Source organism: Rhamphochromis longiceps, linkage group LG12 (assembly GCF_057381845.1).
Source record: "Rhamphochromis longiceps isolate RC_006_pf linkage group LG12, R_longiceps_female_GT1.1, whole genome shotgun sequence".
Classification (NCBI taxonomy): domain Eukaryota; kingdom Metazoa; phylum Chordata; class Actinopteri; order Cichliformes; family Cichlidae; genus Rhamphochromis; species Rhamphochromis longiceps.
Window position 1 is genome coordinate 35,203,295 of NC_140568.1, and position 26,167 is coordinate 35,229,461.

The following is a 26,167-nucleotide window of genomic DNA, read 5'->3' on the forward strand; positions in this document are numbered from 1 at the left end:
TCAAGACATGTTTTCCCTCATGTTACATACAGATGAATGCAAATGTCATTTTGCTTTCAGCATCAGAAGACCATCCACTTTGATTTAAAAAAAGAAGAAGTTATTCTTTGATAAAGAAGTCTGTTAGAGGTTATATTTGGCATCAGGGAAGACGTAACAAGACAAGACTTAAATCAGAGCACTGACAAAACATCTTTTTGACCATTCTGGTTGATCTCATGCCAAAGGAACATGTCATTTTGATAGCAATACTTCACTTGAATTAAGTTGCAGCATTTTGCAGGTTTACTATGGCAAACTACCACATGTATGAACTGTTTTGGTATATGCACATTCAGTGCTGAGAACTTCAAAAGATTTTCAAGAAATGTGTCAGATGTAAGAGACCAAAGTTTAAAAACATATCAGATATCCCACCTGATAGAAACAAGTTGTAATTTTATTTTATTATTTTTATTTTATTCATTTTTAAGCATTGTATAGTTATACCAAAGCAACAAATACATATAACATGCACAGTTAATGACTATTCAAACTTGAAAGTAAGTCATTCGCATTCTTTGGGTTTACTTATCTCACAGTACTGATGCTGATCCTTCAAAAATCAAGGCCATTACTAAAAAAACCCTGAACTCAGGTCCAGCAAACTATTAGAGAAAAAGGTCAGAGCTAAAAAAAGCTCTTACCTCTGGACAGGTAAACTGTTGGAGCTGATAAGCAGAGGAGACCTTCACCTCTGGCGTGCTATTTTAAGTTTTGGAGGTCATTCAACCCTTTTTATTTCTAATTTCGGCATGTTTGCAGTTTCGCAAACATAAGAGTATCTTTCAGGTCTAACATTGAGCAACCCCATAGCTTTGCATGGTGTTCTTCTAAAAGAAAAATCAATTATAAGTTTGGGCCACAGGGTTAGTTGACATGTCATGTTAAAAAAAAAAGCATTCTAAAGTAGATTGAGGCTAAAAGTAATTCCGTATATAAAAGTAACAGATAACCTTGAAAACTTAAAACTTAACATTAATGGATAGTGAGTTCCTCAACTTAACAAATCACATAATATTACTGGGAGATCACGTTTATTGTGATGTTATTATGATCTAATTTAACAAAAATGCATTTTTTGAGAGTTTTCAGGCTTTTTTGTGAAGTCTGAAAACCACGGCAGTAAAGGCGAACAACATTAAAACATATTCAGTGCTCAAAATCAGAATCACAGAATCAGAATTAGATTAAAATTATGTGGTAGCCCTAATGTTTATTAAATAAATTTTTTTAATTGTGATTATGTATTTAAATAACCGATTAATAAAATATGAATGTATACTGAGCCAAGATAGAGCCTCTGTAGAAATAGAGTAAAGGCAAAATGTCATATCTGACTATTTCTATCAGCGTAGTCATTATAATAAACTCTAACTAAACTTTAGCTAAACTAAAACACAGCAGTCAAAAGTAAAATTAAAACTAGACTTAGAAATAGGGCTGGGCGATATGACCCAAAATTCACATCTCGATATTTTTTAGCTGGATGGCGATATAAGATATATATCTCGATATATATTTTTAAAGCCATAAAGTAAGAACAAAAAGAGAGTTCTTAGTCAAAGCTGTGTCCCAGAAGTCACACAGGCACTTTTATTAACATAGAGCAGATGTACATAAAATTTACTCAAAAATAAATTATGAGCATTTATTAAATAATAATGCTCCATAAATAAAAGAAAACAATGTTGTTTTTGTGCATAACAAAAAGCTCACAATTGTGCAGTCAAAATGTAAACTAAAAGACGCTGAGCACAATAACAAAGACAGATTTCACAGCTGCTCTGTTCCCAACTTGTACTGCGTGACTGACAGCCTGGAGTTTGAAATCCGCTTCGCAACCACGTCTCTTAACAGGTGCCATTTATGGTCCTTATACACAGGGTAATATTACGTTGAAGCACAGTACGTATCCGCGAGGCTCAGCCGTAATGCTCCGACAATCCATCAAGCGGTGCAGCTCTGTAGCTTACCAAAGTCGTACTAAAACATTTTTTGACAGATTGCTGAGCGCCGTGTTCCACATAAAATCGGTTCGCGGCCATCAAGCACAACCAGAATTCATACATAAGGCGCGCTGTCAACTTTTGAGAAAATGAAAGGATTTTAGTCCGTGCAGCCCCTCTGGGCTGCATGGCGTTAGCGTGGTTAGCTCGTTAGCGTGGTTAGCTAGCTAACACGTTGACGCCGTCCAGCCCCACGCACGGGGCGATGCGCAGTAACTCGTTAACGGAGATTTGCCGTGTCCATCTTGTCGCTTCCTGCAGGTGAAGCGATGGGGGAGGAGGGGGAGTTGTGTTCAGTGAAGGAGAGGCGAGGCCGAGTAACGTTGCGTAGAGACGGAAGTGGACGAAAGAGAGGCAAACTTGCGGCTCCACAAGTATAATTATAACGTAACATAGACTATATCGATATAAAGGATATTGTCACATCTTATATCTCGTATAAAATATATCGATATTTTTTAAAAACTCGATATATCGCCCAGCTCTACTTAGAAATAAAAATTAACAAAAGATTTTGTACTATTATAGCAATTACTACTGCTTACGAAGCCATTTAAATAAATGCAGATGTCTATGTGATTGCCTGCTGGCGTTGTTGTATTGCATCATCTTGCTTTTAAATATAAAAGTTTGCAAAATATCACCAATAGCAATACAACAAAATCAACAAGTAAACACTAAAACAAGCCAAACCACTAAACTAAACTGAATTTAGAGCAAAAACAAAACAAAACAAAACCCAAAACCTTCTAACTAAATAAAAAATATAACACAATAGAAAATATGACACTAAAAATCTTATGCCAATAAAAAAAACAAGTTAAAATTTGTCTTCTTGCAATAAAATGAACACGTCATGAAATATATCTTGAGGAACAAGGTCAAAACATTTTAGAACTTTGCCCAGAGGTTATACCTCTTTGTGTGCATGTGGGCTTTTGTGTATGTTTGCACTTCTTTGGCCAGATGGGGTGAGGTTGGGAAGGGGAGGGCGATAGGATTTGGTGTGTCCAGCCCCCTTCACCTGAGAATAAAAGCAGCGGAGGATTGTTCAGTGGTACTCACACTTCACTCACTCTGCACACACACACTGGGTGGTCTCACACTCACCAAACTCCTAAAAACACACGCAAGCGAATTTTTTGTTAAGCCTGTGAAGATGCCTTGTGTCAGCGTTCAACTCGACCAGATGGTGAAGTTGCCTAGTAGCTACGACTCTGTGGTTGATAAAGTCATCGCGGTAAGATTTATAGTCAGCAAATTTCCGGTGCTGTGATTCTTTTGTTCCTGTTAAAGTTTCTGTCCGGTGTTTATAATATGGTGTCAAATGGTTCTCACCTACTTCTCTCCTCTGAATGCAGGTGGACCAGATCCTGTCCGAGTTCAGGCTGAATAAAGAAGACCTGAAAGAGATCATGAAGAGGATGCAGCGTGAAATGGAGAGAGGATTGCGTTTGGAGACACATGAAGAGGCTAGCGTTAAAATGCTTCCAACTTATGTCTGCTCCACCCCTGAAGGATCAGGTGGGTCATGACTTCTGAAAGAGAGGATTGCCAGTGTTTAGATGAAGTCTTTCCTATGTGAACTTAAGTTTAATGTAGCACTGAAAGACTAATGTATGGTGTTTTCTCCCAATAGAGGTTGGTGATTTCTTGGCTCTGGACCTGGGAGGCACAAACTTCCGTGTGATGCTTGTGAAAGTGGGTGAAGACGAAGAGAGGAGCTTCAAGGTTGAAACAAAGAACCAAATGTACTCCATTTCTGAAGATGCCATGACTGGGACTGCTGAAATGGTTAGTAATACTCCGATTTATCTATAGAAGCAAGCATTTCTTTTTTTACTCTTGTGAAATAACTTTTTAATATCTCTGCAGCTATTCGACTACATAGCAGAGTGTATGTCAGATTTCTTGGACAAACACCACATCAAGCACAAGAAGCTTCCTCTGGGTTTCACGTTCTCCTTTCCAGTACGACATGAGGACATTGACAAGGTGGGTGAATTTACTCTCATACCCTTCTACCTCTAACAATTCCTTTATTTGCTGGACTTGTAGAAGCTTTTCATCTACAGTTCTTTATTTATTAGACCACCTGTCATAAAAACAAGAAAACAAACATTTTATACAAACATTTTACAAATGTTTCAAAATGTCTTTAGAACTAAAAATTAATGAAGAGCAGAGATGATTTCACTTTTTATACCCAAATGGGAGCCAACAAACAGTATAACAGTCTGTTCAGCAATGCAAGTAAATAACCAAAAAAACCACGATAGACAGGAGGTGGCAGAGTTTAAGATGTAAAGACGCGATTAGAAATGAGTATGCTAGAGGGACAGCTCAGGTTGAGTGGTGTGGAGACTAAAACACAAAGGGATAGTGAATATTCTGGACAAAGGAAAGATGAAGATTAGTAATGTTAATTTAAGGTAGGTGATGGTATAATAAATAAACCACTGTATAATAAAGGTCATGCATTTAAAGTTTACTTCTTCTCTTTTTTTTTTTTTTTTTTACCATAACAGGGAATCCTGCTTAACTGGACCAAAGGCTTCAAGGCCTCCGGTGCAGAAGGGAACAATGTTGTGGGTTTACTCAGAGACGCCATCAAGAGACGAGGGGTGGGTGGACGTATAGGATTCTTTCTTCTTAAAAGTACAGCTGTAGATATAGTGGTTGAATTTAATTCTGTGAATTAAAATTTTGTATCGTCACACAGGACTTTGAGATGGATGTGGTTGCCATGGTGAATGACACAGTTGCCACGATGATTTCCTGCTATTATGAAGATCGCAGCTGTGAAGTCGGGATGATTGTTGGTAAGAAGTTGTAAATGCACACGTGCAACCAGCCTGAAGTCTGACTCATATCTAGACTCTTGCAGAAATGAGCATCCATATAATGTTTGTGGGTCTGTTTGCATTGCAACCAGGTACTGGTTGCAATGCATGTTACATGGAGGAAATGAGGACTGTGGAGCTGGTTGAAGGGGAGGAGGGCCGGATGTGTGTGAACACAGAATGGGGGGCTTTCGGAGACAACGGGGAGCTAGAGGACTTTAGACTGGAGTACGACAGAGTGGTGGACGAAGTCTCAATTAACCCCGGACAGCAGCTGTGAGTAAACGCAGAACATTATATTTAGTTCAAACATATAGCATACATGTCACACAGCTCTTTCATTTTCAAACGTCTACTGAATACACGTGCAGTCAGGGCTGCCACCTGTTTGAAGGGCTTAAAGTGGTGGGCGTGGAGTGTAAATTAAGTCATTTACAACATGTTACATGTTTTTTCTGAACTCATTATCATTGTCTGGTAGTACTCACCTGACCCTCACCTGAGCTTTCTGTGCAGTTGCTTAGTTACCCACTATTTTTCCTCAGGATGGTAGTAAATGGCCAGAGCCCTCATACGTCAGTGATGAGTTCAATGAAGCGGACGTCGGGTTAATCATCTATCTCTGCTGCTGCTTGCCAGTAACTGTTAGCCTAATGGCTGTTTACCTTTTATGCAGAGATTTTGCAGAGAGCTCAACCTCATTCAGCCTCTTTAGCTTCGGCGTCGCCTTCCCAACCCATTGTCATTCTTTCCCCAACCAGTCACAGTTGTTTGCTCATGTGTTTTATGACACACATCATTCCTGTTTAGCCCTCGTTTTCCCTCACATCTCCCATAAAATATTTTCCTGTCATTAAAATTGCCTCTCTCTCTCTCTTCTTTTCCCCCCTTATCTCCTGCAGATATGAGAAGCTTATCAGTGGGAAGTACATGGGTGAACTGGTGAGGCTTGTTATGATGAAGCTAGTAAATGAAGACCTGCTGTTTAATGGTGAAGCCTCAGAGCTGCTGAAGACACGTGGAAGCTTTGAGACACGCTATGTCTCACAGGTGGAGAGGTGAGTATCCTAACCTGGGCTGAGTAAACATTTTTTTTAAAGGAATGCTGCCAATTAAAAATATGACAAAAGATCCTATTTGTTATGCCTGAAAGCATTACATCTGTATATGAACAGATGGAAGAAAGTAACATATCATGACTTGAGTTTATCAATGGAATATTTCATTAGGACAAAATTAAATAGTCTATGTGATGAAAACATGTGGCGTTTATTAAATTTTATATATTTAGTGGAACCAGAAATGAAAGAAAATATATTTTCAACACACTACATTTTCTGCATTGTGCCTCTAGAAGCTGAATTTGTAAATGTTTCTCTCTCTCTTTTTTTTACAGTGACACTGGGGATAGAAAACAAATCTACAACATCCTGTCCTCGCTGGGAGTTCTGCCCTCAGAGCTTGACTGTGACATTGTGCGTCTGGTCTGCGAGAGTGTTTCCACTCGCTCTGCTCACATGTGCGCCGCAGGGCTCGCTGGTGTCATCAACCTGATGCGGGAGAGACGCAGCGAGGAAGCCATGAAGATCACAGTGGGCATCGATGGATCTGTCTACAAGTTGCACCCATGGTAAGGAATGCTCTTAGACTTTTGAATAGTGTATACTTTAATTAAACCTTTTAAATATATAAGCAAATTTAATCGTATGAGATTAGATGTACCTGCTCTAAAGAAAAAGTCAATTCTCCAAAAAAAGAAGAAAGAAATAGTCGAATGTGAACAGGAGAAGCAGAAAGTAGAAGATTCAAAACACATTTATGTATAGGGATTTTGTGTCTTAAACTTAAAAATTATTAGATAGCTGTTCTAAAGACACAAGAGGAAGTGAGAGAAATTAGGATGAGAAGATTGTTCTGACCAATTGTTTGTATGTCTCAGTTTCCGTGACAGGTTCCACAAAGTCGTCAGGGACCTAACACCTCACTCTGATATCACCTTCATCCAGTCAGAGGAGGGGAGCGGTCGTGGAGCTGCTCTTATCTCAGCAGTGGCCTGTAAAATGGCTACAAATCTGTTCGCAGATTAAGGGCAATTATGCACTGATCAGTCTCCTGAATGCGCAGTGATGAGGAAAGCTTGAACTCTGATGGGAGGATATTTATGAAATCCACTGATGTGCCCTTACTACAGGCTGTTTGTAAGAAAACTGATTGGTTATTGTTGTAGGGTGTAAAGACAAGAATGGATCAACCTCTTATTAGAGGCTGCACTTGGTAGTATCACACCAGGCTTTAGCAAATCCATAATTTCTGAACTTTCTGAACGTTGATTGTTGCACATAAGACAGACGTTAGTGTGAGAGCTGTTTAAGATTCATACTTCTTGTGTGTCACCTCCGTCTGGTTGTGTGGATGGGCGTATTTCATGAAGGACTTATGTAGTATTGATGACAGTGTATTATAATGCCAGTTTTGTAAATACGGCTGTAAATTATAACTAAATCAAGTTTATTAGTTTGTTGTGTAATTCCTGTTTGTGAGCAATTAAATATATCTTTGGTATTGTATATTTAAATGTTATGTTTACAAATTTTGTTACTGTGTTACCTAGTATAGTGTTGTTCTTTAAATGTGCTTTGGATGTGAATAAACCTAACTGTAAATAAAAGTACTTAATAAACTATAATACTTCAACTGAATCTGTTTTTATTTTCAACACCAAATATCAATTATTTTTGATAGCACAGCAAAAAAAAAAAATTTTTCTTCTTCTCTGACATTCCAGCCTTCAAGGACTAAACAACATCAGTGTAATGTATCAAAACTGAAGGTAGTTGTCCTGATGTCATATTAATGAAATAACTACCAAACATCAATATAACATCCTTCCTGTAAATGTAGCATGTATTGTAACAGATTGACAGGTCTGCTCAAATGTTCTAAGGAATATAATGAATACACTATATGAAGAAAAGATATCCATATCGTGGAAGATATCGGGCCACAATTAACATTTTTTCAGTTCCATTGACACAGATGTATAAAATCAAGCACCTAGCCACAGAGTCTGCCTTTAAAAACATATGTGAAAGAATGGGTTGTTTTAAAGAGCACGCTGAGTTTGAGCACAGTACTGTAATAGGATACTACAGTTGCAATAGATTACTCTGTAAAATTTCTTCACTCCTGGATATTCCTTCCTAGATATGCAAACCTCCTATGGCATTTACATCAGCAGGAAAACTGTGCACCAGAAGCTTCTTGGCATGTGTATTGCCCAAAACATTTGTCCGTATATTCATATGTATTATTAAATACATCAGTGTTAATTACACAAAGAGAAAGAAGAGACAGATACCTAATGTACCTGTATTTTAACTTGAAAATATATTGTTTTTTTTAATAATAATAATAATAATAATAATAATAATAATAATTATTATTATTATTATTATTATTATTATTAATAGTTATTTTTATTTAAACATCATTACCAAAAGAAAAAGAAAATAAAACAGAAAACTTCTGAGAAAACCTTTGCATTGCAGTATAATTGTCATGAATCGCTGTGCGGCAGGCAGGAGTTGGACCCAAAGTGCAGGACACAGACTCAGGGAGGTGAACTCAAAACTCAGCTTTATTTGCTGGCAGGGAAAAAACATACAAACTAATCTAAACTGGGAACTTGGAAAACTCACAGAGAGACACACAGGGAGATCCACACAGCATGAGGGACGACGCGACACTGACTCAGAGAAACACAGGGTTTAAATACACTGGGAAGTAACGAGGGGAATGAGACACAGAAGGAGGGCACAGCTGGGAGAAATCAGGACTGACGAGACAAGCAAAGCAGGACGCATTCACATGAGACACGGACCATCAAAGTAAAACAGGAAGTATCACACAGAGACGCGAACTTGACACAGTGGAGACAGCAACTAAGAAATACAGAGACATAAACCATAAGGCAGAGGTCTAAGAACCAAAATACACAGGGAAATACTCAGCTGGGAACATAAGAGACTAGACTAGAGAGAGTAACAAAAAAACCAACCATGAGAACATAATGCACAATGCAGAGTGACAGAAAACAAGAAACTCAAACATGCAAAGACACACAATTACACAGAACAGAGGGGACACAGAGAGACATGAAGGGCAAGGGATCAAAACTAGAAGCCATAGAATAAATCACACACAAGTACAATAATACAAAAATCACAAAGAACTAAAAACGCTGGGTCAGGAGACCCAGGACCGTGACAATAATCCAATATTATTCTCTGTAAAAACCTCCATCATAAATTAAGCTTCAGAGCTTGATTTAATCCGTGAATTATAAGAATTTATTTAAATGACTGTCAAATGTCCAAAGTCACTTTGCTGGTCTCCTTTCCTGTCGTCTCTGTTCTTATCTGTTTTTTCCAGCCCAGGGGAATCCTGTGTGCTTCACACTTATCACGTCCATTCAGCCACACACTGAAACAGCTTTAACCATGTAAGGGCCTCAGCTATCCATGGCAGTCTATTATAGGAGGGTAGGAGATAAGATAACACAGGCTATACATAAAACCCACCTAGCATCATCGCCTGGCTGGGAGCCCACCTTCATTCATTCAGACATGGTAAGGGAGTCACTGTTTTTAGTCTTTATGGTGATTTTAGAAGTCTTTCGCAAAATTGTAGATGCTGTGTATTTAAAAACATTCTTTACGTACTGTGCCCTCTATAGGATTATGTATAAGAGTAACTGTTTCTTTGTCTCAGGCAAGCAAGAAAGCTTCCAACAAGAGACAGAGGGGAGGACAGAAATCCTCCTCAAATGTCTTTTCCATGTTTGAGCAGTCTCAGATACAGGAGTTCAAGGAGGTAAAGTACCAGCTAATGACACCACTTCCTTTAAATTCCTGGGGAAATGATCTTGGAAAAGATGTATTACTGCAAACTTATTTTTGAGTATTTCCTAAAAGTATTGACAGTAAGTCTCTAAACTTGTTATTCGATAAAAGTTAACAAACATTTTTAATTATAAAACGCTTTCAAAATTGAGAAATGGTTCTGTGTCACACTTCATTTGAAATATTCTTTGTTCTTCATCCTACAGGCGTTTGGTTGCATTGACCAAGACAGAGACGGTGTTATCAAAAAACAGGACCTGAAGGAAACTTATGCACAACTGGGTAATTTCTTTACTTCCAACATTTGATCTTTTCCATATTTCAAAGGTGGAAAATAGGTATAAACTGATAGCAAATAAACTACAATAAGTGAAAGCTGTAATGATGTTGACCTGCTACTGTTACTGCATTTAGTAAATGTATATTGGCATGTCTCTGTGTGTTTTTGTGTACCAGGGAAGCTAAATGTCAAAGAGGAGGAGTTGGATGAAATGTTGAATGAAGGGAAGGGTCCCATCAACTTTACTGTATTTCTGACACTTTTTGGGGAGAAACTCAATGGTGAGAGATTTACAGATGTTCAAAGAGATCTTTGAAATTCCTGTGAGGTGCTTTCAGGTGATGGAGAATTATATTTGATCTTCCTCCAGGTACTGATCCTGAAGACACCATACTAGCAGCCTTCAAACCTTTTGATCCTAATGGGACAGGCTTTGTTAATAAGGATGAGTAAGAACTCTTATCAATTAGCTTTCACGTTGTTCCGTGTGACCCATAGCATTATAGCAGGGGTCTTCAACTGCAGTCCTCGAGAGCTACTCTCCTGCAGCTTTTAGATGCATGTTGAATTACCTCTTTAGTATGCTATCAGGTGTGGCAAAGCCCTGGTAACAAGCCATTTATTTGATTCATGTGTGGAGCAAGGATGCACCTAAAAGCTGTAGGATAGTACCTCTCAAGGACTGGAGTTGGAGACCACTGCATTAAAGTATCTTATTTTTCCTCTCCTTTAACATTTATTTATTTTTATTTAGATTTAGACGACTACTGATGAATCAGGCTGATAAATTCACAGCAGAGGAGGTTTGTGTTTTCAACTTTGTGTTTTGTTTTTGACAGATTCTCATATAATTTTTAAGATATTTTCAGTGGACAAACTTTCTCTTTATAAACCTACAGGTGGATCAGGCCTTCGCTCTCGCTCCCATAGATCCAACTGGAAACATTGACTACAAGTCTCTCTGCTACATCATCACACATGGAGATGAGAAGGAAGAATCATGAACGGCACAGTTGTGTGAAGGCATGTCGTAAAGTCCAACTAAACCCAGCTTACCTAATATAAAAATGCAAATGACTGCTATTAAAATTATATCTGAAAGTATTACACTCTCTCCACCTCATACCTTTGTAAAACAATTGGAAATTGAGAATTTTCTCATTTGTAAGTTACTAATAACGACCAATAAAGTTTTGGCCTCCTCAATACTCTCCTATTGCTTACAAATGCTCATGTTGTTAGGGAAAACTATATATTGAGTAAGACCAAAAATGCTGTAATTCCAAAAGAAATACATCTCCTGCATATGGAAACGGTCAGTACAGATGGTACTTATTTTCATTCCACAAAATATTTTAAGAGATTTTTTTCTATAAAAGAACATAAAGTAATTCCCAAGATGTCTGTGAAGCTTCTCAGTCATCCAGGTCATCGTAGTCTAAGGAGCTTGGAAAGAAAAGCGTCTGGACTTCTTTGAGTTGCTTGAAGACGTTTCACCTCTCATCCGAGAAGCTTCTTCAGTTCTAAGGTCAAATGGTGGAAAGTCCCAGATTTAAACCCAGTGGGAGTTTCCCCCCCAAAGAGGGACAAAGTAATTCCCAAGTTTAAAACCTAAGTTTGTCACAAATGCAGGATACTGCAGGCACAATGGTAAACCAAAAGCAAGCCTTTAAATATTAAAATAACTTCCCATAAAATAAATAAATTCTTTAGACAAGAATCCAAAAAAGCAAAAAAAAAAAAGGAACAAGCTGGGCTGCAAGAGAGGGAAATGTGTGATATCTTGGCACAGGACACAGGGAGGATTGAGCACACACGGAGGGCTGATCAGGGATTAAACAGAAAATTATTGATATATGAATGATCAACAACAGGTGAAAACAATCAGGGAATCGGGTAAGGACAAACAGCAAGCAAAGTTAACTTTGAAAGTGAAACAGAAAAGAGACAGACATGAAAACTAACACCAGACAAGTGAACACTGGTAAATGGACTGGTTCTCATATCGTGCTTTTCTACCTGCGCACTCAAAGTGCTTTATACAAATTGCCTCATTCTCCAATTTACACAAGGAGATTTTTTAATGCTTCTCACATAAGTGCTTTCTATCTAACATTGAGACACATTCACACACATTCATACTGCATCGGAGAGCAACTTGGGGTCAGTATCTTGTCCAAGGATATTTATCATGCAGACTGGAACAGCCGGAGATGAAACCCCCAACCTTCCCAATCACTTGATGACCTCTACCTCCTGAGCTAAACATGGAAACGAGACATGTTGGTTACGGCATATAGTTGTAAAAAGGGTTTCTGGCTACGTTGGAAGTTACCATATAGATTTCTCTCGCGCTAGCTTGCATGGTCTGGTTCTATGCTCTCTAAGTGAACACAATTATCATGGCCCTCCTCCATAGGCACCTTTATTCCACAACTTTAAACAGCTGTGCTCCCCTGGATTAGCCCTAATCCATCAGTGAAATGTGCCGATTATGACTGAGGGACATGCACTTGGGGCACAAGTCACACCTTATACTCTTAATGTCACACAGGTTTGCCTAAGAAGCTTTGGATGTTACGCTGTTTCTTTTCTATAACAGGTGGAAATGAACAGCAACTAAGCTCTCCCACAGTGCAGGGTTTTCCCAGTCCCCTAGCTCTGGAAGTCAGACAGAAATTGTCCACACCACACTTTCCCCCTGTCTTTACTCTCTGGCAAGTCTGACATAACTTCCAACAAGGTCAAATTTTGCGTTGGAAAATAAAATTTCAGTTCCATTTTATTTATATAGTGCCAAGTTTTGCACCGGCCTGTGTAGGAGAGACAAAAGCAATCCCTGAGAGGGGTATGGGGACCAGCTCTCTTCTGGCAAGGTAAGATGACACACGTATGCTAGACTATGTGGAAATCAGGGATTTGAAGAAGCCACGCATGCATAGTGTTTATATAGCTACAATGGCAAGTAGGGCGTGGCCACCACAGGTGATGTGTCTTAGAGTATCCATGTCATCAGTCCTCATACATATGGAATATGTGTAGGGTTTCCAGAGTGTCCACACAATAGAGAACAAAACAGTATCATTGTAATGAATCCACTTTTGACCAATAATGCAAGGCAAAACTGGATGTGGTTTTGATTTCAGGTGTGTTCAGTCACATTACCACAGGTGTATGAAATCAAACAACTCTCGGCTTTTACAAACATTTGTAAAAGAATTGGTCGAACGGTAAATGGATACTACAGTCCCAGCAAGTCAGTGTGTGAAATTTTCTTCTCTGCTAGATATTCCACAATCAGCTGTAAGTGGTTTTACTGCAGAGTGGAAACATTCAGGAAGTGTAGGAAACCAGAGGCTTTGTGATGCATGATCATCACAAAACCCGACAACATGAAGTGTCTGAGAATTATGTAAAGAGACAGAAGAAATTGAAATGGATAGCTTCTGTACCTGCCAGGTATTTTAAAACCATATTTTCTACCAAGAAGGTTTTCACTTTAGTTAAGGAATAGAGCTGGGTTAAATAACTCTAGATTTATACTTATTTTAAGTAGAAAACATACTAGGCTTAAAAAAAATGTATTTTAGCGGTTTCATTTGTTAATAGCTGTATATGTTATTATTATTATTATTATTATTATTATTATTATCATTATTTTACTAGTTAAATAAAAACAGAAAGTTAAGGCATTAAGAAAAAATATTTAGTTTTTGAGAAAACCTTTGCATTGCATTATAATCCAATATTATTCTAATATTTCTCTGTAAAAACTTTAAGCTTCATTGCCTGATTTAGTTGGTGAATTATAAGAATTTATTTAAATGACTGTCAAATGTCCAAAGTCACTTTGCTGGTCTCCTTTCCTGTCGTCTCTGTTCTTATCTGTTTTTCCAGCCCAGAGGAATCCTGTGTGCTTCAACACTTATCACGTCCATTCAGCCACACACTGAAACAGCTTTAACCATGTAAGGGCCTCAGCTATCCATGGCAGTCTATTATAGGAGGGTAGGAGATAAGATAACACAGGCTATACATAAAACCCTCCATCATCACCTGGATTGGAGTAATCCTACATTCAGACATGGTAAGCCAGTCACTGTTTTTAGTCTTTATGGTGATTTAGGAATCTTGAAGATGCTGTGTATTTAAAAACATTCTTTACGTACTGCGAAATCAGTTGTTTTGATCCGTTCAGTGCCCTCTGTAGGATTATATATAATATATACTTTTTTCTTCATCTCAGGCAAGCAAGAAAGCTTCCAACAAGAGGCAGAGGGGAGGACAGAAATCCTCCTCAAATGTCTTTTCCATGTTTGAGCAGTCTCAGATACAGGAGTTCAAGGAGGTAAAGTACCGGCTTATGACACCAATTCCTTAAAAATGAATTCAAATTCATATTTAACTTATTTTTCATTGTTGTTTAAAGCCTACTGCAAGACTAAATAGAAATTTTAAAATGACCTGTTAGTTAAAATGAAATGTTAGTTATTTTAACCAACTTCAAAAGAAACGCAAAGTTCCCAACATCCAAGAAAAAGCATCAGGTTTTCACTTTTTTTATCCTCTGTCTGAAAGAAATGTGTTCAAAGTATTTCTAAACGTATTGACAGTTGGCCTCTAAATGTGTTATTTATTAAAAGTAAAACATCATTTTTCAGTTATAAAACTCTTTCTATGATTCAAAAATAGTTATGTGCCACAGATGTGTTCTTCATCCTACAGGCGTTTGGTTGCATTGACCAAGACAGAGACGGTGTTATCAAAAAACAGGACCTGAAGGAAACTTATGCACAACTGGGTAATTTCTTTACTTCCAACATTTGATCTTTTCCATATTTCAAAGGTGGGAAAATAGGTATAAACTGATAGCAAATAAACTACAATAAGTGAAAGCTGTAATGATGTTGACCTGCTACTGTTACTGCATTTAGTAAATGTATATTGGCATGTCTCTGTGTGTTTTTGTGTACCAGGGAAGCTAAATGTCAAAGAGGAGGAGTTGGATGAAATGTTGAATGAAGGGAAGGGTCCCATCAACTTTACTGTATTTCTGACACTTTTTGGGGAGAAACTTAGTGGTGAGAGATTTACAGATGTTCAAAGAGATCTTTGAAATTCCTGTGAGGTGCTTTCAGGTGATGGATGATGATATTTGATCTTCCTCCAGGTACTGATCCTGAAGACACCATACTAGCAGCCTTCAAACTTTTTGACCCCAATGGAACAGGCTTTGTTAATAAGGATGAGTAAGACAGCAATTAGCTTTCACATTGTTGCAAATGGGCTGTAATGGTATAATATTTTATATTGCTCTCCTTTAATTTTTGTTTTTGATTATTTTTTAGATTTAGACGACTACTGATGAATCAGGCTGATAAATTCACAGCAGAGGAGGTTTGTGTTTTGTTTTTGACAGATTCTCATATAATTTTAAAGATATTTTTTAACAGACAAACTCTTTATAAACCTACAGGTGGATCAGGCCTTCGCTCTCGCTCCCATAGATCCAACTGGAAACATTGACTACAAGTCTCTCTGCTACATCATCACACATGGAGATGAGAAGGAAGAATCATGAACGGCACAGTTGTGTGAAGGCATGTCGTAAAGTCCAACTAAACCCATTTTACCTTGGCTGTTAATAATTTGACCTGTCTACAGTGCAGTGTTGTCCTTGAGTTAGTGAAAGCAATAAGCCCTATGCCCAGTACATGTGAACTTAACTGAAATCTAAGCCCAATGAGATGTGGGAGGAATAATCAAGCATGATTTTAAGATGGGGAATCCTTTTCTGACACATGGTCACAGGACCGCATGGTGTGAGAAGAAGGTAAGAATTTTTGCTCTAGAAATCATTTTTAAAATGGCATAAATTGTAAATGACAGATACGTGTATGTGCTTTATAGAGGAGTTTTGTCAAGTTTCATGAAGTTTTTTGTATATTGAATGTTCAGGAACTCAGTTTTTCTTTTCGTTGCTTCAAGGCAACGTTATGAAATAACGTCTTCTTGGAGGGAAACTTTGCTAACATTGTGTTGGAATGTAATCATATGTTACTTCATGTATTTGTGCACATATTTGTGCTCATTTTACATGTTGCTGATGTGATGACTCTTGCACATTGGGATGCCATCAAAACAAGTCTCCCTTTCAGAGACAGTTGCCAGGCCACAAGAGATATGGGTGATTATGATAAGCCAAGATTCAGCCTCTTCTGAATCACATGATAATAATAATAATGGATTGCATTTATATAGCGCTTTTCGGGACCCCTCAAAGTGCTTTACAATACCACTATTCATTCATGTCTCCTGTATTTCTGTAATGCTTTAGATATAATTATTGATGTGTGTGGGCAACTGTGTATGGCGCATCTTTTATTTTATTTAACAACTTTCCTTTCAACTTTTTTGTTTCAAATGTGCTTTATATTTGGTAAATGGTAAATGGCCTGTATTTGTATAGCGCTTTTACTAGTCCCCCCTAGGGACCCCAAACCGCTTTACACACCCAGCCATCCACCCATTCACACACACATTCACACACTGGTGGAGGCAAGCTACAGTTGTAGCCACAGCTGCCCTGGGGCAGACTGACAGAAGCGAGGCTGCCATATCGCGCCATCGGCCCTTCTGGCCAACACCAGTAGGCAGTAGGTGAAGTGTCTTGCCCAAGGACACAACGACCGAGACTGTCCTCGAACTGGCAACCTTCCGATTACAAGGCGAACTCCCAACTCTTGAACCACAATCGCCCTATTATATTTATATATAAAAATGATTGGATTGGATCAAATAAAACATCAATCAACCATAAATATCATATCAACCATATATCAAACCTCAAATACATCAATTAAGAATACAAAATAGAAAAAAACAACAACAGCAAAAACCCAGACCAAATCCTGATGACCATGAATCCATAAATGGCAATGACATTATCTTATATTCTCTGCTTACAAAAAAGATATGGCATTATATATTCTTATTGTACTATTATTTTTGTTCCTATGTTGAGAGAGCTGCAAGAACACTGATGAATTACTTTCACTTCAACCCTTTCTGACTTTGGTGTCCTATTTAAAGTACAAAAACAAGAATGCATCTGTAATCAAAATACGAAATACATCTCATCTGTTATTTAGAAGTCTGTTGAGTATGATGTCTTTTTTGAGAACATTTCCTTTTTTATAACAGATTTGATGTTAGTTTTTACTAAAATTGAGTCATTTTAAAAAAAATAAATCTAACAACAACAAACAAATATTTATATAAAAATACATATATACTTTTTAAGAATTAAAAGTAAAGAAGGTGGCCCTGACTGCATTCATTGCAGCCACAGGCACTGCTGTTTCATTTTTTGGGGGGTACTGTTGCCACGGATACAACAACAAACATCCACATAAACTGCAGAGCCACTTTCTTACCAACATATCAGCCAAGTCTACAAGAGAACAAGGAGTGTGTGAAGTCCGGAAAGGCAAGCTCCTCTTTCAGCTACAAGAGCGACTGTGCATATTTGCATCCACATGACTGAGAGTTTTGGTTTTGATTTGGTTTTTTTCTGATATTTGTACTTCTGCTATCAAAGATGCCAATTGCATCTGGAGCTGCAGGCAGGGTGGATGTAGGAATAGACACAAGCAAAACATGGACACCACAAGGACTGAAAAGGAAAACAAATTCTACCCACAGAAAAAACGACTCCTATCTGCAAAGGTGAGATTACTACAGATAATGATCAAATGTAACTGCATCTTTTTAAATATGCTTGATCAACAACATTTATAGCCTCGTCTGAAGACAAATCACTGGACAAAACTGTGACTATTTCATCATTAGATGAAATTGTGTTATTGTTTAACACAAACTGAACAGCAGTACTTTATAATACAGCAACTTAAGATGTTTTTGCTGTGAAACTGCAACTGTATTCGTCATTCGTCTGTCTTACAAATGAATACTCTGCATATACTGCTGGTTTTATTTGTCTGGTTTTATGATGACCAGCTGGCTCATGTTAGAGGCAAGACTGCTCTTAATGGAATAACCATTGCATTAAACTATGTTGTACTGTAGACCTGCTGGCCTTTATTGCTAGGAGATAAAGGCATCCTAATTTAACTCTGTCCATTTGAATCAACAGCAACCTGTTTGTCATCCGAACTGGGCAGAGGAGACGCAGATGTTTGACACTAATTCCACTCATAAATATTTCACCATCCCGTTTGTTTTTCCAAACCGGGTTACAAAAAGAAGAGACAAAAAGACTTGAAAGCTGTGACACACAGTTAGATCATTTTTTATTTGGACAGTGAGCGTTTTTGTAGTTTTACCTCTGTACCACACCAAAGGACATTTTAATTCAACCAATCAAAACGAAGATTCTTTTACTCAATAGTTAAGATCAATTTAACATTAGCTATTTAGAAATCACAGCCATATTATACATACCGGTAGTATCCCATTTTCATAGGTTTAAAATGAGTTTGACAAACAAATATAGTTTTATACATAAAGACTGGTTTTGATACTTGGCTGAAAATCCTTTGCACTCACCGACTGTAAGTCTAGAAACCATGGACATCACCAAATGCTGTATTTCCTCCCTTGAGATGCTCTTTTCTTTTTCTGCAGTCACTTATAGTTGTTCCTTGTTTGTTGGCCTTTCTGCCTTCAGCTTTGCATTTTTTATAACTGAAAAGCTGCTCTACTAGGTTCAGATCAGGTAACTGACTTCTTAGCCTTTCTTTGCTTTGAGAAACTCTTGGTTTGCTTTTGCCGTTTGCTTTAGGTAATTGTCCATTTGCACTGTGAAGCACACTCTGATCAGTTTGCAGCATCGTCACATGCTCACCTAACCTATAAACACCAATAACCCAGTTCCACTGGCACATCTCCATAATTTCTCATTATTTTTGTACAAGTTCATCTTGGTTTCCAAAGATTTTATTTTTTCCAGAATTGTGCATTTAGATGTTTTTTTGGTTTTCTTAGTCTAACCAGTGGCTGTTGATCGCACCTACCTCCCCCAGTTTGTTCTTGGCTTGTCTAGATGTTTCAAAGCTGTTTTCATAATAATTCTGTCATTGTGCACTTCAGTTGCCTTCTGTGGTCTTTTAACCCTTTCGGTGTTGCTGAGCTGGCCAGAGGATTTCTTCTTTTTAAGAAACTTTGTACACATTGGCGATTTGGCCATTAAAGGCTTTTTTTCACCAACATTTCTGTTAACCTTATATTGAGAGTTCCAGTGAAACAAATACAAGTTTAGCACATGGAATTAACTCGTGCTATTTTATCTGCTCCAGTTTTCATAAATTATGGCAACAGACCTTGCAAGATCACAAAACTGTGTCTGAGGACCATGTATAAAAATAGCTGTATATTAACTGCGTTAAGGGTCTTGGTTAACCCCTTGAATGAAAACAAGAATATTCTTATCTGAATACTTATGGGCCAAACTATAAAACACAAAGTCATTCATCTGACTGCAGAGTTTCTTAGCTATGATTTCTACTTTGTCATTAATACTTGCAGATATCAGGAACTCAAAGCACAACAGAGAAAAGGGGACTCCTTGCAGGTGAGTACTTCCATCAGTCAAAGGCCGACTGGTTTAAAGGTTTTCAGACAGAATTTCATTGATTCAAACTTGTTTTTAAACAGAGCACTCAGGACAAATCAGAACCCAGCGATCACAAAAATGATGGTGAGATCATTGACAGTTTGACAAACAAACAGAAAATATCAGGACACGCAACATTCAAAAAGTCTCCCTAAAACAAATGCTTCTTCAATCTGCTTTAAGGGTCCAAAGAGGAAGTCCCAGAGAAAAATGGAAGCCATGAGGATGAAATTTCAGAAAAACCATCCAGTGAGAAGCCATCTAAAAAGTCTGTTCTGTGCGTTATACTGTGAAGCAGTTACAGCTCATGTTGTCATTAAATGAACTGGACTGTCACGCACAACAACGTTAACATTCATTATTCAAGTGTCAAACTCGTGGGCTTTTTTTGAAAAGCAGACGAGGTCAAATTTCCCTTTTGAATAACAAATGCTAAGCTGCTGTCAGTTTTGAACTCAAATGTGTTTGTTCGTTCAAGCTGACTGAGAACTAGCACGGTTTGGTAGTTATCGGCGTGAATTCTTTTGCAGTATTACACGGCAACACCTGAATTCATTTGTACAGTACAACATTTGTACCATGGGCTTTTGACATGTAGACAAACAAACAAACCAAAAAACACAACAAGTAGAACACATTTAAGTCGACAAATTACACATTCATCAAGCCAGTTTTTTTAAACCAGTGGCTCATCTGCAATCACACATTTCACATCAGTAAACACTGTGCTCAGTAGTTTGGGGTCACTTAATGCGTCTTTGTTTCTGAGTCAAAAAAAATGCTTGTTTTCATTTAATATGAAATGTTGATGAAAAGGTTGTAGAATCAGGAGAATTTAAAATCATAACTTATGATTGCAGCAATGTTGTTCATGTATTACAAACACACTGCTACCTACCACAAATGTATCAAATTTATCATGTTAGCACAGCTGAAAACTGTTGTACCCTTTAAAGAAGCAGTTTAGTTGGTTTATTGAGTGCATGAAGCTTTGTTGCATTATAGTTTTTAAAATCCTAAAGTTGTTTTACTGGACGTGTTTGAGACTATGATCAAACCGACAGGTGCTGTTGCTCCATACACTTAATGCTTCTGTAATCAGTGGGGGGAAAAAAATAATCACTTAGCCTTTTCATATGTTGAACTCGCATTATTTAAATCAATGTGCCACTGGAACACTGCAGTAATCATTGCTGAAACAAAATGTCTCTGTATTTTCTAAAAAATAAAAAATATAGAACATGCTGTGTGACCCCAAACTCTTTTTTAAAGCAGCAGTAAACACAGGGAGCTTGCCTTTTTCAGTTCCTCATAATGTTCAATATTGCACTTGTGTTATCTATGAATCACTGAGACTTCCCTCTCTTTAGCTGTACCTAAGTTTTCACAGTTTTTTAAATCTACTGTTGTGCTTTCCCAGTCAGTTACAGCCAGAGAGAAAACACTGGAGGACCACTGCATTTTTTTTTCCAGTAGATATTCTCCAACACAAGACAAGGCCTTTGTTTGACTGAGGATCTCAGTCGCTGTTGCTGCTGCTGTCATCTCTCACCACCATGTTGCTGTACTTCTTCTGCTGCTGCTCTTTGAATGTCTCCTTCACCTTTGCCCTCTTGAGGCCTCCATCCCTGCATGCAGACAGAACTAAACGATTATTCAGTGTCATACGTTTCCCTATGGCCAGGTCATAAAAAAAAAAAGAAGAAAAAAAAGAGCTGACTGACACTTGATTAGCATTCAGACAAAGGACTACATCTTTCTCTGTTACTCTTGTCTGTGAAATCATTAAATTAGAATCACTTTAAAAGGGATGAGGTAAGAGCTTACCATTGCAGATCTACCAGCCCTCCCTGGTGAGCGATGGCTGACTTCACTCTGTTGGCAAACTGGACAGCATCTTCACCCTCCTGACATTTTTTGGGGGAAATAAAACTGTGTGAATCCGTTTATTGTCACAAATAAAAGCAGTTTTATTATAAAGACTAAAGACCAACAGTCAATTTAAGCAAGTTAGGCAAGTTGAAGTCTCAAGAAAACAAATGTGATCCGAGTTAAAGTCCTCCTAAGTCTATACAGATATGTACATAGACTTCATTCATCACATGTTACACACACCTGTTGGTGCATGGCTGGCAGGTACCAGACATTGCATACAAGGGCCCAGCTGGTCATCATCCTCAGCAGGTAACTGACCATGCTGTGCTTGGAACTGTTCCAGAAAGCATCTCCAAACTTTGGGTCATACTAGGAAAAGTTTAAAAAGCACAGAGACAAGCATTAAGTAGCAGAAATGTGTGACCTAAAGGGCTCAAATATATGTGACTGAGAGATGAAGGAGGAACGCTAGACTGGGCTGAAGTACCTTAATGGCGACTGGGTATATTGTTGTTCCAATTTCAAAACTTCCCTTTTTAAACATCATGACAGATGTGTTGTTAATACAAGTTCCTATAGAAACAGGAGATTAAACAGACAGCTGTGTGAGCTTCTTCCAAACCCACATAGAAAATATCTGCTCGTGTGTCACAGCTCAGTGGCCAGACTGCCATCAGACACGGAGCTAAAATAACAGCTCTCACTCAGGCTTTTCTTTGATGATACAAAGATCAAACTGCAGTGGATAAAGTAACTTTATCTGTCTACTTGGTGACGCTTACCCTCTGGAAATATCAATATAGGAAGCTTTTTTTTGTCGTTCACATGGTCTTTCAACCTGGAAACAACAGAACAGGTAATAGAAACCATTTATAAATACACACAATAAAAAATACATTCAACAATTAGAATGAGTGCCTTATTGAGAAGGGATTAAAGTAAAGAGACTGGAATCTAAACTGCAGTGAATCCAGCATCAGCGTTCCAAAACATACTCGTTCTTGTTTTGACGATAATACGTTTCTACTTCCAAGCAAAAGACCTGAAAGAAACGTGTTGAAGTGAGGGAGTGAAATATGAACCTTTTGGTCACTAGATGGCGATCTTTCATCTCTGACCTCTCAAACCAGACATGAGGACAGGATCTCACCATGGCTCTCTGAATAATTCCCATCAGGCCTCCATGGACCTGACCCACCTAGGAAACACATAATGCAAAGAAATAGTTTTACAACAAATCAGTTTCTTTATATGTAAAACTCCAAATAAGTTGATCTGAGGGTGACTTCTTTGCATACCATAGCATAGCAGCCATCTGTGCACAGAATCACAATGTCAATCGGAGAAGTATGATTGGCAACACAGATTCCTCCTTTTTTGGGTTTGTTTTCCCTGCAGAGGAAATGACAACACTGAAATCAAAGACAAAGGGTAAAACCAGTCTTTTTTAAGGATGTGGTACATAACAGGAAAGCATTTTTACCTGTTGTGATAGCAAATCGTGGCAGAGAGTCCTCGAGCACAGATTCTGTAACACATCACGTGGACCAACTCACTGAGCCAGAACTTTATCCTAAAAATAAATATTTACAAGGAAAAAAAATGACACACTGTTGAGAAAAGATTTCCATTATAGTACTTTTTCTAATGTATAAGATAAAAAAAAACAAAACATTTTTAGTCACCTCCAGTTTGGAAGCAATCCAACTGCAGATGTTCCTATTACCAACCAGCTAACACCGATGATGGTCAACGTTATTCTGGAGAGAGAGTGACACATTTCACCTTCAAGCAGCAGGTCAGTTGGAGTTTAGAGTTTTTATTGAAACTTAACAGAAATATAAATTACTGCATGTTATGTAAAAAATGAATTTGAATTGCATATTTTTATGGCATTAACTTCTTCCTCTCATACAGCTTGCAATTTTTTCAGTAGGTTTTAACTCAGTTGAGATCATTTTTAACACAACCAGGTGAGTCTTGACTCCGTCTTCCACATTGCTTCTCTGTGGAGGAAAGAGTAAATTTGGGGTGGGTGGACTCTGCAGTATTTTTCTACCTGAGGGGGGCAAGGATGCAGTATCTCACAATGATGCCAAGGCCATAGACCAGCGTCAGCTTCAGACTTATGTACTGGAAATCATTGTTGGTGCGAGTCAGTAAGTTCCAGGACACCAGCTCCTCAGAAGTGAACCGCTGGGTCACCTGATTTTAAAATAGAAAGTTGACAAACATGACTAAAACATTTTCATTTTAAAATTAAAACCAAGGTTTGCAGATGTGTTAATAAAAAAAAATGTACCTCATCATCTACAATACTCTCAATCCCTTGTCGGGTGAAATAGAAACAGTCACTTAGTGTAAAATCACCCCCCACTGGTGGTTTTGGGCGACTTCGTCGAAGTTCCTCGAGCTCCTTCTCCATTGATCCATTTTCCCTTTGGATGAGACCTGACACACATGCAAACACACACACAGACACGCAGACACACACAGTGATGCAATTAAACTAGCTGATATGATTTTTTTATATTAGTAACAATCACATAGATAAGTCAACCTTGGCAAACGTCTTAAGGCAATGTTAGGGTTAGAAGATTAAAGAATGTGTCAGGGAGTTCAATCGGGAATGTTGTTCCTGGAAGAGCATTATGTGCTGCACTTTGACAAAACGCATTAAAAAACAACAACAACAAAACATGAGGACTGAAGCCATTCAGAGCATGAACTCAAGATAAAATTCTTTAAAAAGAACAGAACTGAATCTACATCACCTCAGTGTTATATGGCACAACAGGCAGGCATGTAATACTTTTAGTGATAAGATACTGTATCTGGAGTTCTCATCATAGGAGGGACTTTACAAGAAAGAGCAACTCAATTTATGAAATGTGTCGCCTAAAACATGTCCTTAAACGTTCTTACTTGTTTTTGCTTGCAGTCTTTATTAATAATGGTCATACTGAACAGACTGTAAGGCAAACAGGTCTGAGAACAGTTTAAAAACAGCCTCAGCTTGGATCCACATTACCTCATATCTCAGCAGGCAAAGTCCAGAACCTACACTAACACACGCCGTATTCACTCAAAACATTCAGTACAATGTCTGCCCTGTTTCTGTTCTTCAGGGACTTTTACTTCTTGCACTCATTGCTCATGTTAAAAATGTTCGGCTCACACACTTTGAACTTTGGAGAGAGCAATTTTTGCTGACCAAACTGTCTTTCTGTGCTCCAGCATGGGAAACCATCCTGTGAAGCTTGGAGATTGATAAAGAGTTTATTTATTGCATCTTGTGAGATAAGACAAGGTTCCCAGAGCAACTTTACTTATTACCTATCATAAAGGTTACTGCGCCTCAGCGCCACAAAGAGACTTTTTGGTGAAAAATTAGCTGTAGTATGGTAGAAAATATGAACATTTTTCCTTAAGACACAGCAAGTTTTGCTCCGTGAGTATTTTATATGCATGCATTTTTAAAAAAGGCCACTTTAAAGGTAAATCAGTCTATTTTTTATAATGTGGCCATATCATTGCAACATGCCAGCACAGACTTATGATGAAGTATCTGATGAAATCTCATATTGCAGCAGACGCAAAGCTTTCCTTAAACCAAAGTTTCACAATAAGGGATATGACATCAAGTTATCTGTAAAAGAGTGCCCCTGCCTCATTTTCTTTAGATCTATCAATCAAATTTCTTTCTACTTACCATTAGATGAGGAGGGTTTGAGTGTTCCTTCATCTGAATTTGCTTTCTGTATATTCAGAGTGGCCCACTGTGGAGAAAAGACAGCATATATTAATGGCCAAGAATCAAAATCTATCCACCTGCTTAAAGCATATTAACCTATGAGGGACATAAGAATTACGTGTGTTAGTACCTCCAAGGTTTTCACCAGTATGGTCATGTAGATCTCGGAAATGCCCAGTGAGAATCCAAACATGGATGGGATCATGATGAGGATGATTACGAGGTACAGCCAAATCTTCAGTGCCCAAAGGGCTCCCGCCCAGAAATCGTCCATCTCTACTTTATTCCCTGAGTTAAACAAGAGCAGCCCTGTGGCTCAGCTGCATGAGAACAAAGGAGGGAAAGAAAGACTTCACTTTCCTTTCTTTACTTCTTAGACAACGTGGAAACATGTAATCATAACAAGGGGGGGGGGGGGGGGGGGGGGTGAAAAAGACAAACGAAACGCTGAAAGACTCCGGGTCACACTACACGGTACAGGTACACACTGATCCCACGTACAAAAACAATGGCGATCAATAGCACATGTAATCCTTCCAATATAAACAAATCCACAAACTCTGACAGAGCTCCTCTATACTTTAACTACACAGCTACATTTATCCTGTTTCAGATTGTACGAGATCAACTTACCTGTCAAACTTTAGTCCATTTCCTTTCCTACAGCGGGTAATTTAAGAGACTGAACACACACAGAGCAAACACGCCCATTTACTTACTAGAACAAAGTTCATGACCTACAGCGCCTTCCTGTGGACATCTTTGGACACTATCAAAAAGACTGAGGTCTACAGGTTTGATTCATAAAAAGTTTTATATTTTAGTCCATAGG

At 38.1% G+C, this 26,167-nt stretch overlaps 5 protein-coding genes across 5 annotated transcripts; 4 read left to right on the top strand and 1 right to left on the bottom strand.

The window, feature by feature from the left end:
* Positions 1–3,048: 3,048 nt before the first annotated feature.
* On the top strand, positions 3,049–7,583 carry gck (glucokinase (hexokinase 4)). The gene is made up of 10 exons (XM_085427028.1): positions 3,049–3,288; positions 3,410–3,572; positions 3,688–3,842; positions 3,924–4,043; positions 4,577–4,672; positions 4,771–4,870; positions 4,984–5,167; positions 5,794–5,949; positions 6,288–6,521; positions 6,831–7,583. Exons 1-10 carry the CDS (start codon positions 3,208–3,210, stop codon positions 6,976–6,978), a joined length of 1,437 nt encoding a protein of 478 aa, XP_085283154.1. The 5' UTR covers positions 3,049–3,207; the 3' UTR covers positions 6,979–7,583.
* A 1,813-nt stretch (positions 7,584–9,396) lies between these two features.
* myl7 (myosin, light chain 7, regulatory) lies at positions 9,397–11,278 on the top strand. The gene is made up of 7 exons (XM_085427029.1): positions 9,397–9,519; positions 9,662–9,763; positions 9,999–10,074; positions 10,249–10,353; positions 10,443–10,521; positions 10,827–10,875; positions 10,972–11,278. Exons 1-7 carry the CDS (start codon positions 9,412–9,414, stop codon positions 11,074–11,076), a joined length of 624 nt encoding a protein of 207 aa, XP_085283155.1. The 5' UTR covers positions 9,397–9,411; the 3' UTR covers positions 11,077–11,278.
* Positions 11,279–14,059: 2,781 nt separating this feature from the next.
* On the top strand, positions 14,060–17,134 carry LOC146657749 (myosin regulatory light chain 2, atrial isoform-like). Its single transcript, XM_085426066.1, has 7 exons — positions 14,060–14,167; positions 14,319–14,420; positions 14,798–14,873; positions 15,049–15,153; positions 15,243–15,321; positions 15,421–15,469; positions 15,549–17,134. Exons 1-7 carry the CDS (start codon positions 14,060–14,062, stop codon positions 15,651–15,653), a joined length of 624 nt encoding a protein of 207 aa, XP_085282192.1. The 3' UTR covers positions 15,654–17,134.
* Positions 16,861–26,048, bottom strand: agpat9l (1-acylglycerol-3-phosphate O-acyltransferase 9, like). The gene is made up of 14 exons (XM_085426064.1): positions 25,969–26,048; positions 25,466–25,655; positions 25,294–25,360; positions 23,884–24,032; positions 23,641–23,786; positions 23,267–23,341; positions 23,065–23,154; positions 22,880–22,973; positions 22,664–22,779; positions 22,364–22,419; positions 22,069–22,154; positions 21,822–21,950; positions 21,534–21,613; positions 16,861–21,334 (listed from the first exon to the last, which is right to left on the bottom strand). Exons 2-14 carry the CDS (start codon positions 25,607–25,609, stop codon positions 21,226–21,228), a joined length of 1,341 nt encoding a protein of 446 aa, XP_085282190.1. The 5' UTR covers positions 25,610–25,655; positions 25,969–26,048; the 3' UTR covers positions 16,861–21,225.
* On the top strand, positions 17,673–20,028 carry LOC146657751 (uncharacterized). The gene is made up of 4 exons (XM_085426065.1): positions 17,673–17,800; positions 19,619–19,664; positions 19,748–19,790; positions 19,890–20,028. Exons 1-4 carry the CDS (start codon positions 17,673–17,675, stop codon positions 19,997–19,999), a joined length of 327 nt encoding a protein of 108 aa, XP_085282191.1. The 3' UTR covers positions 20,000–20,028.
* Positions 26,049–26,167: the final 119 nt, after the last annotated feature.

Bases quoted from the DNA above. Each gene is read 5' to 3' on its own strand.
- gck (XM_085427028.1), top strand. From the start codon at position 3,208: ATGCCTTGTGTCAGCGTTCAACTCGACCAGATGGTGAAGTTGCCTAGT. The intron at 3,843-3,923 runs GTTAGTAATACT...ATATCTCTGCAG, and splicing joins TGACTGGGACTGCTGAAATG to CTATTCGACTACATAGCAGA. The intron at 4,871-4,983 runs GTAAGAAGTTGT...CATTGCAACCAG, and splicing joins TGAAGTCGGGATGATTGTTG to GTACTGGTTGCAATGCATGT.
- LOC146657751 (XM_085426065.1), top strand. From the start codon at position 17,673: ATGCCAATTGCATCTGGAGCTGCAGGCAGGGTGGATGTAGGAATAGAC. The intron at 17,801-19,618 runs GTGAGATTACTA...TAATACTTGCAG, and splicing joins AACGACTCCTATCTGCAAAG to ATATCAGGAACTCAAAGCAC. The intron at 19,791-19,889 runs GTGAGATCATTG...ATCTGCTTTAAG, and splicing joins CAGCGATCACAAAAATGATG to GGTCCAAAGAGGAAGTCCCA.
- LOC146657749 (XM_085426066.1), top strand. From the start codon at position 14,060: ATGGCAGTCTATTATAGGAGGGTAGGAGATAAGATAACACAGGCTATA. The intron at 14,421-14,797 runs GTAAAGTACCGG...TTCATCCTACAG, and splicing joins AGATACAGGAGTTCAAGGAG to GCGTTTGGTTGCATTGACCA. The intron at 14,874-15,048 runs GTAATTTCTTTA...TTTGTGTACCAG, and splicing joins GGAAACTTATGCACAACTGG to GGAAGCTAAATGTCAAAGAG.
- myl7 (XM_085427029.1), top strand. From the start codon at position 9,412: ATGGCAGTCTATTATAGGAGGGTAGGAGATAAGATAACACAGGCTATA. The intron at 9,764-9,998 runs GTAAAGTACCAG...TTCATCCTACAG, and splicing joins AGATACAGGAGTTCAAGGAG to GCGTTTGGTTGCATTGACCA. The intron at 10,876-10,971 runs GTTTGTGTTTTC...ATAAACCTACAG, and splicing joins ATAAATTCACAGCAGAGGAG to GTGGATCAGGCCTTCGCTCT.
- agpat9l (XM_085426064.1), bottom strand. From the start codon at position 25,609: ATGGACGATTTCTGGGCGGGAGCCCTTTGGGCACTGAAGATTTGGCTG. The intron at 22,974-23,064 runs GTAAAAATGCTT...TTTCCTCTGCAG, and splicing joins ACGATTTGCTATCACAACAG to GGAAAACAAACCCAAAAAAG. The intron at 22,780-22,879 runs GTATGCAAAGAA...TGTGTTTCCTAG, and splicing joins CAGATGGCTGCTATGCTATG to GTGGGTCAGGTCCATGGAGG.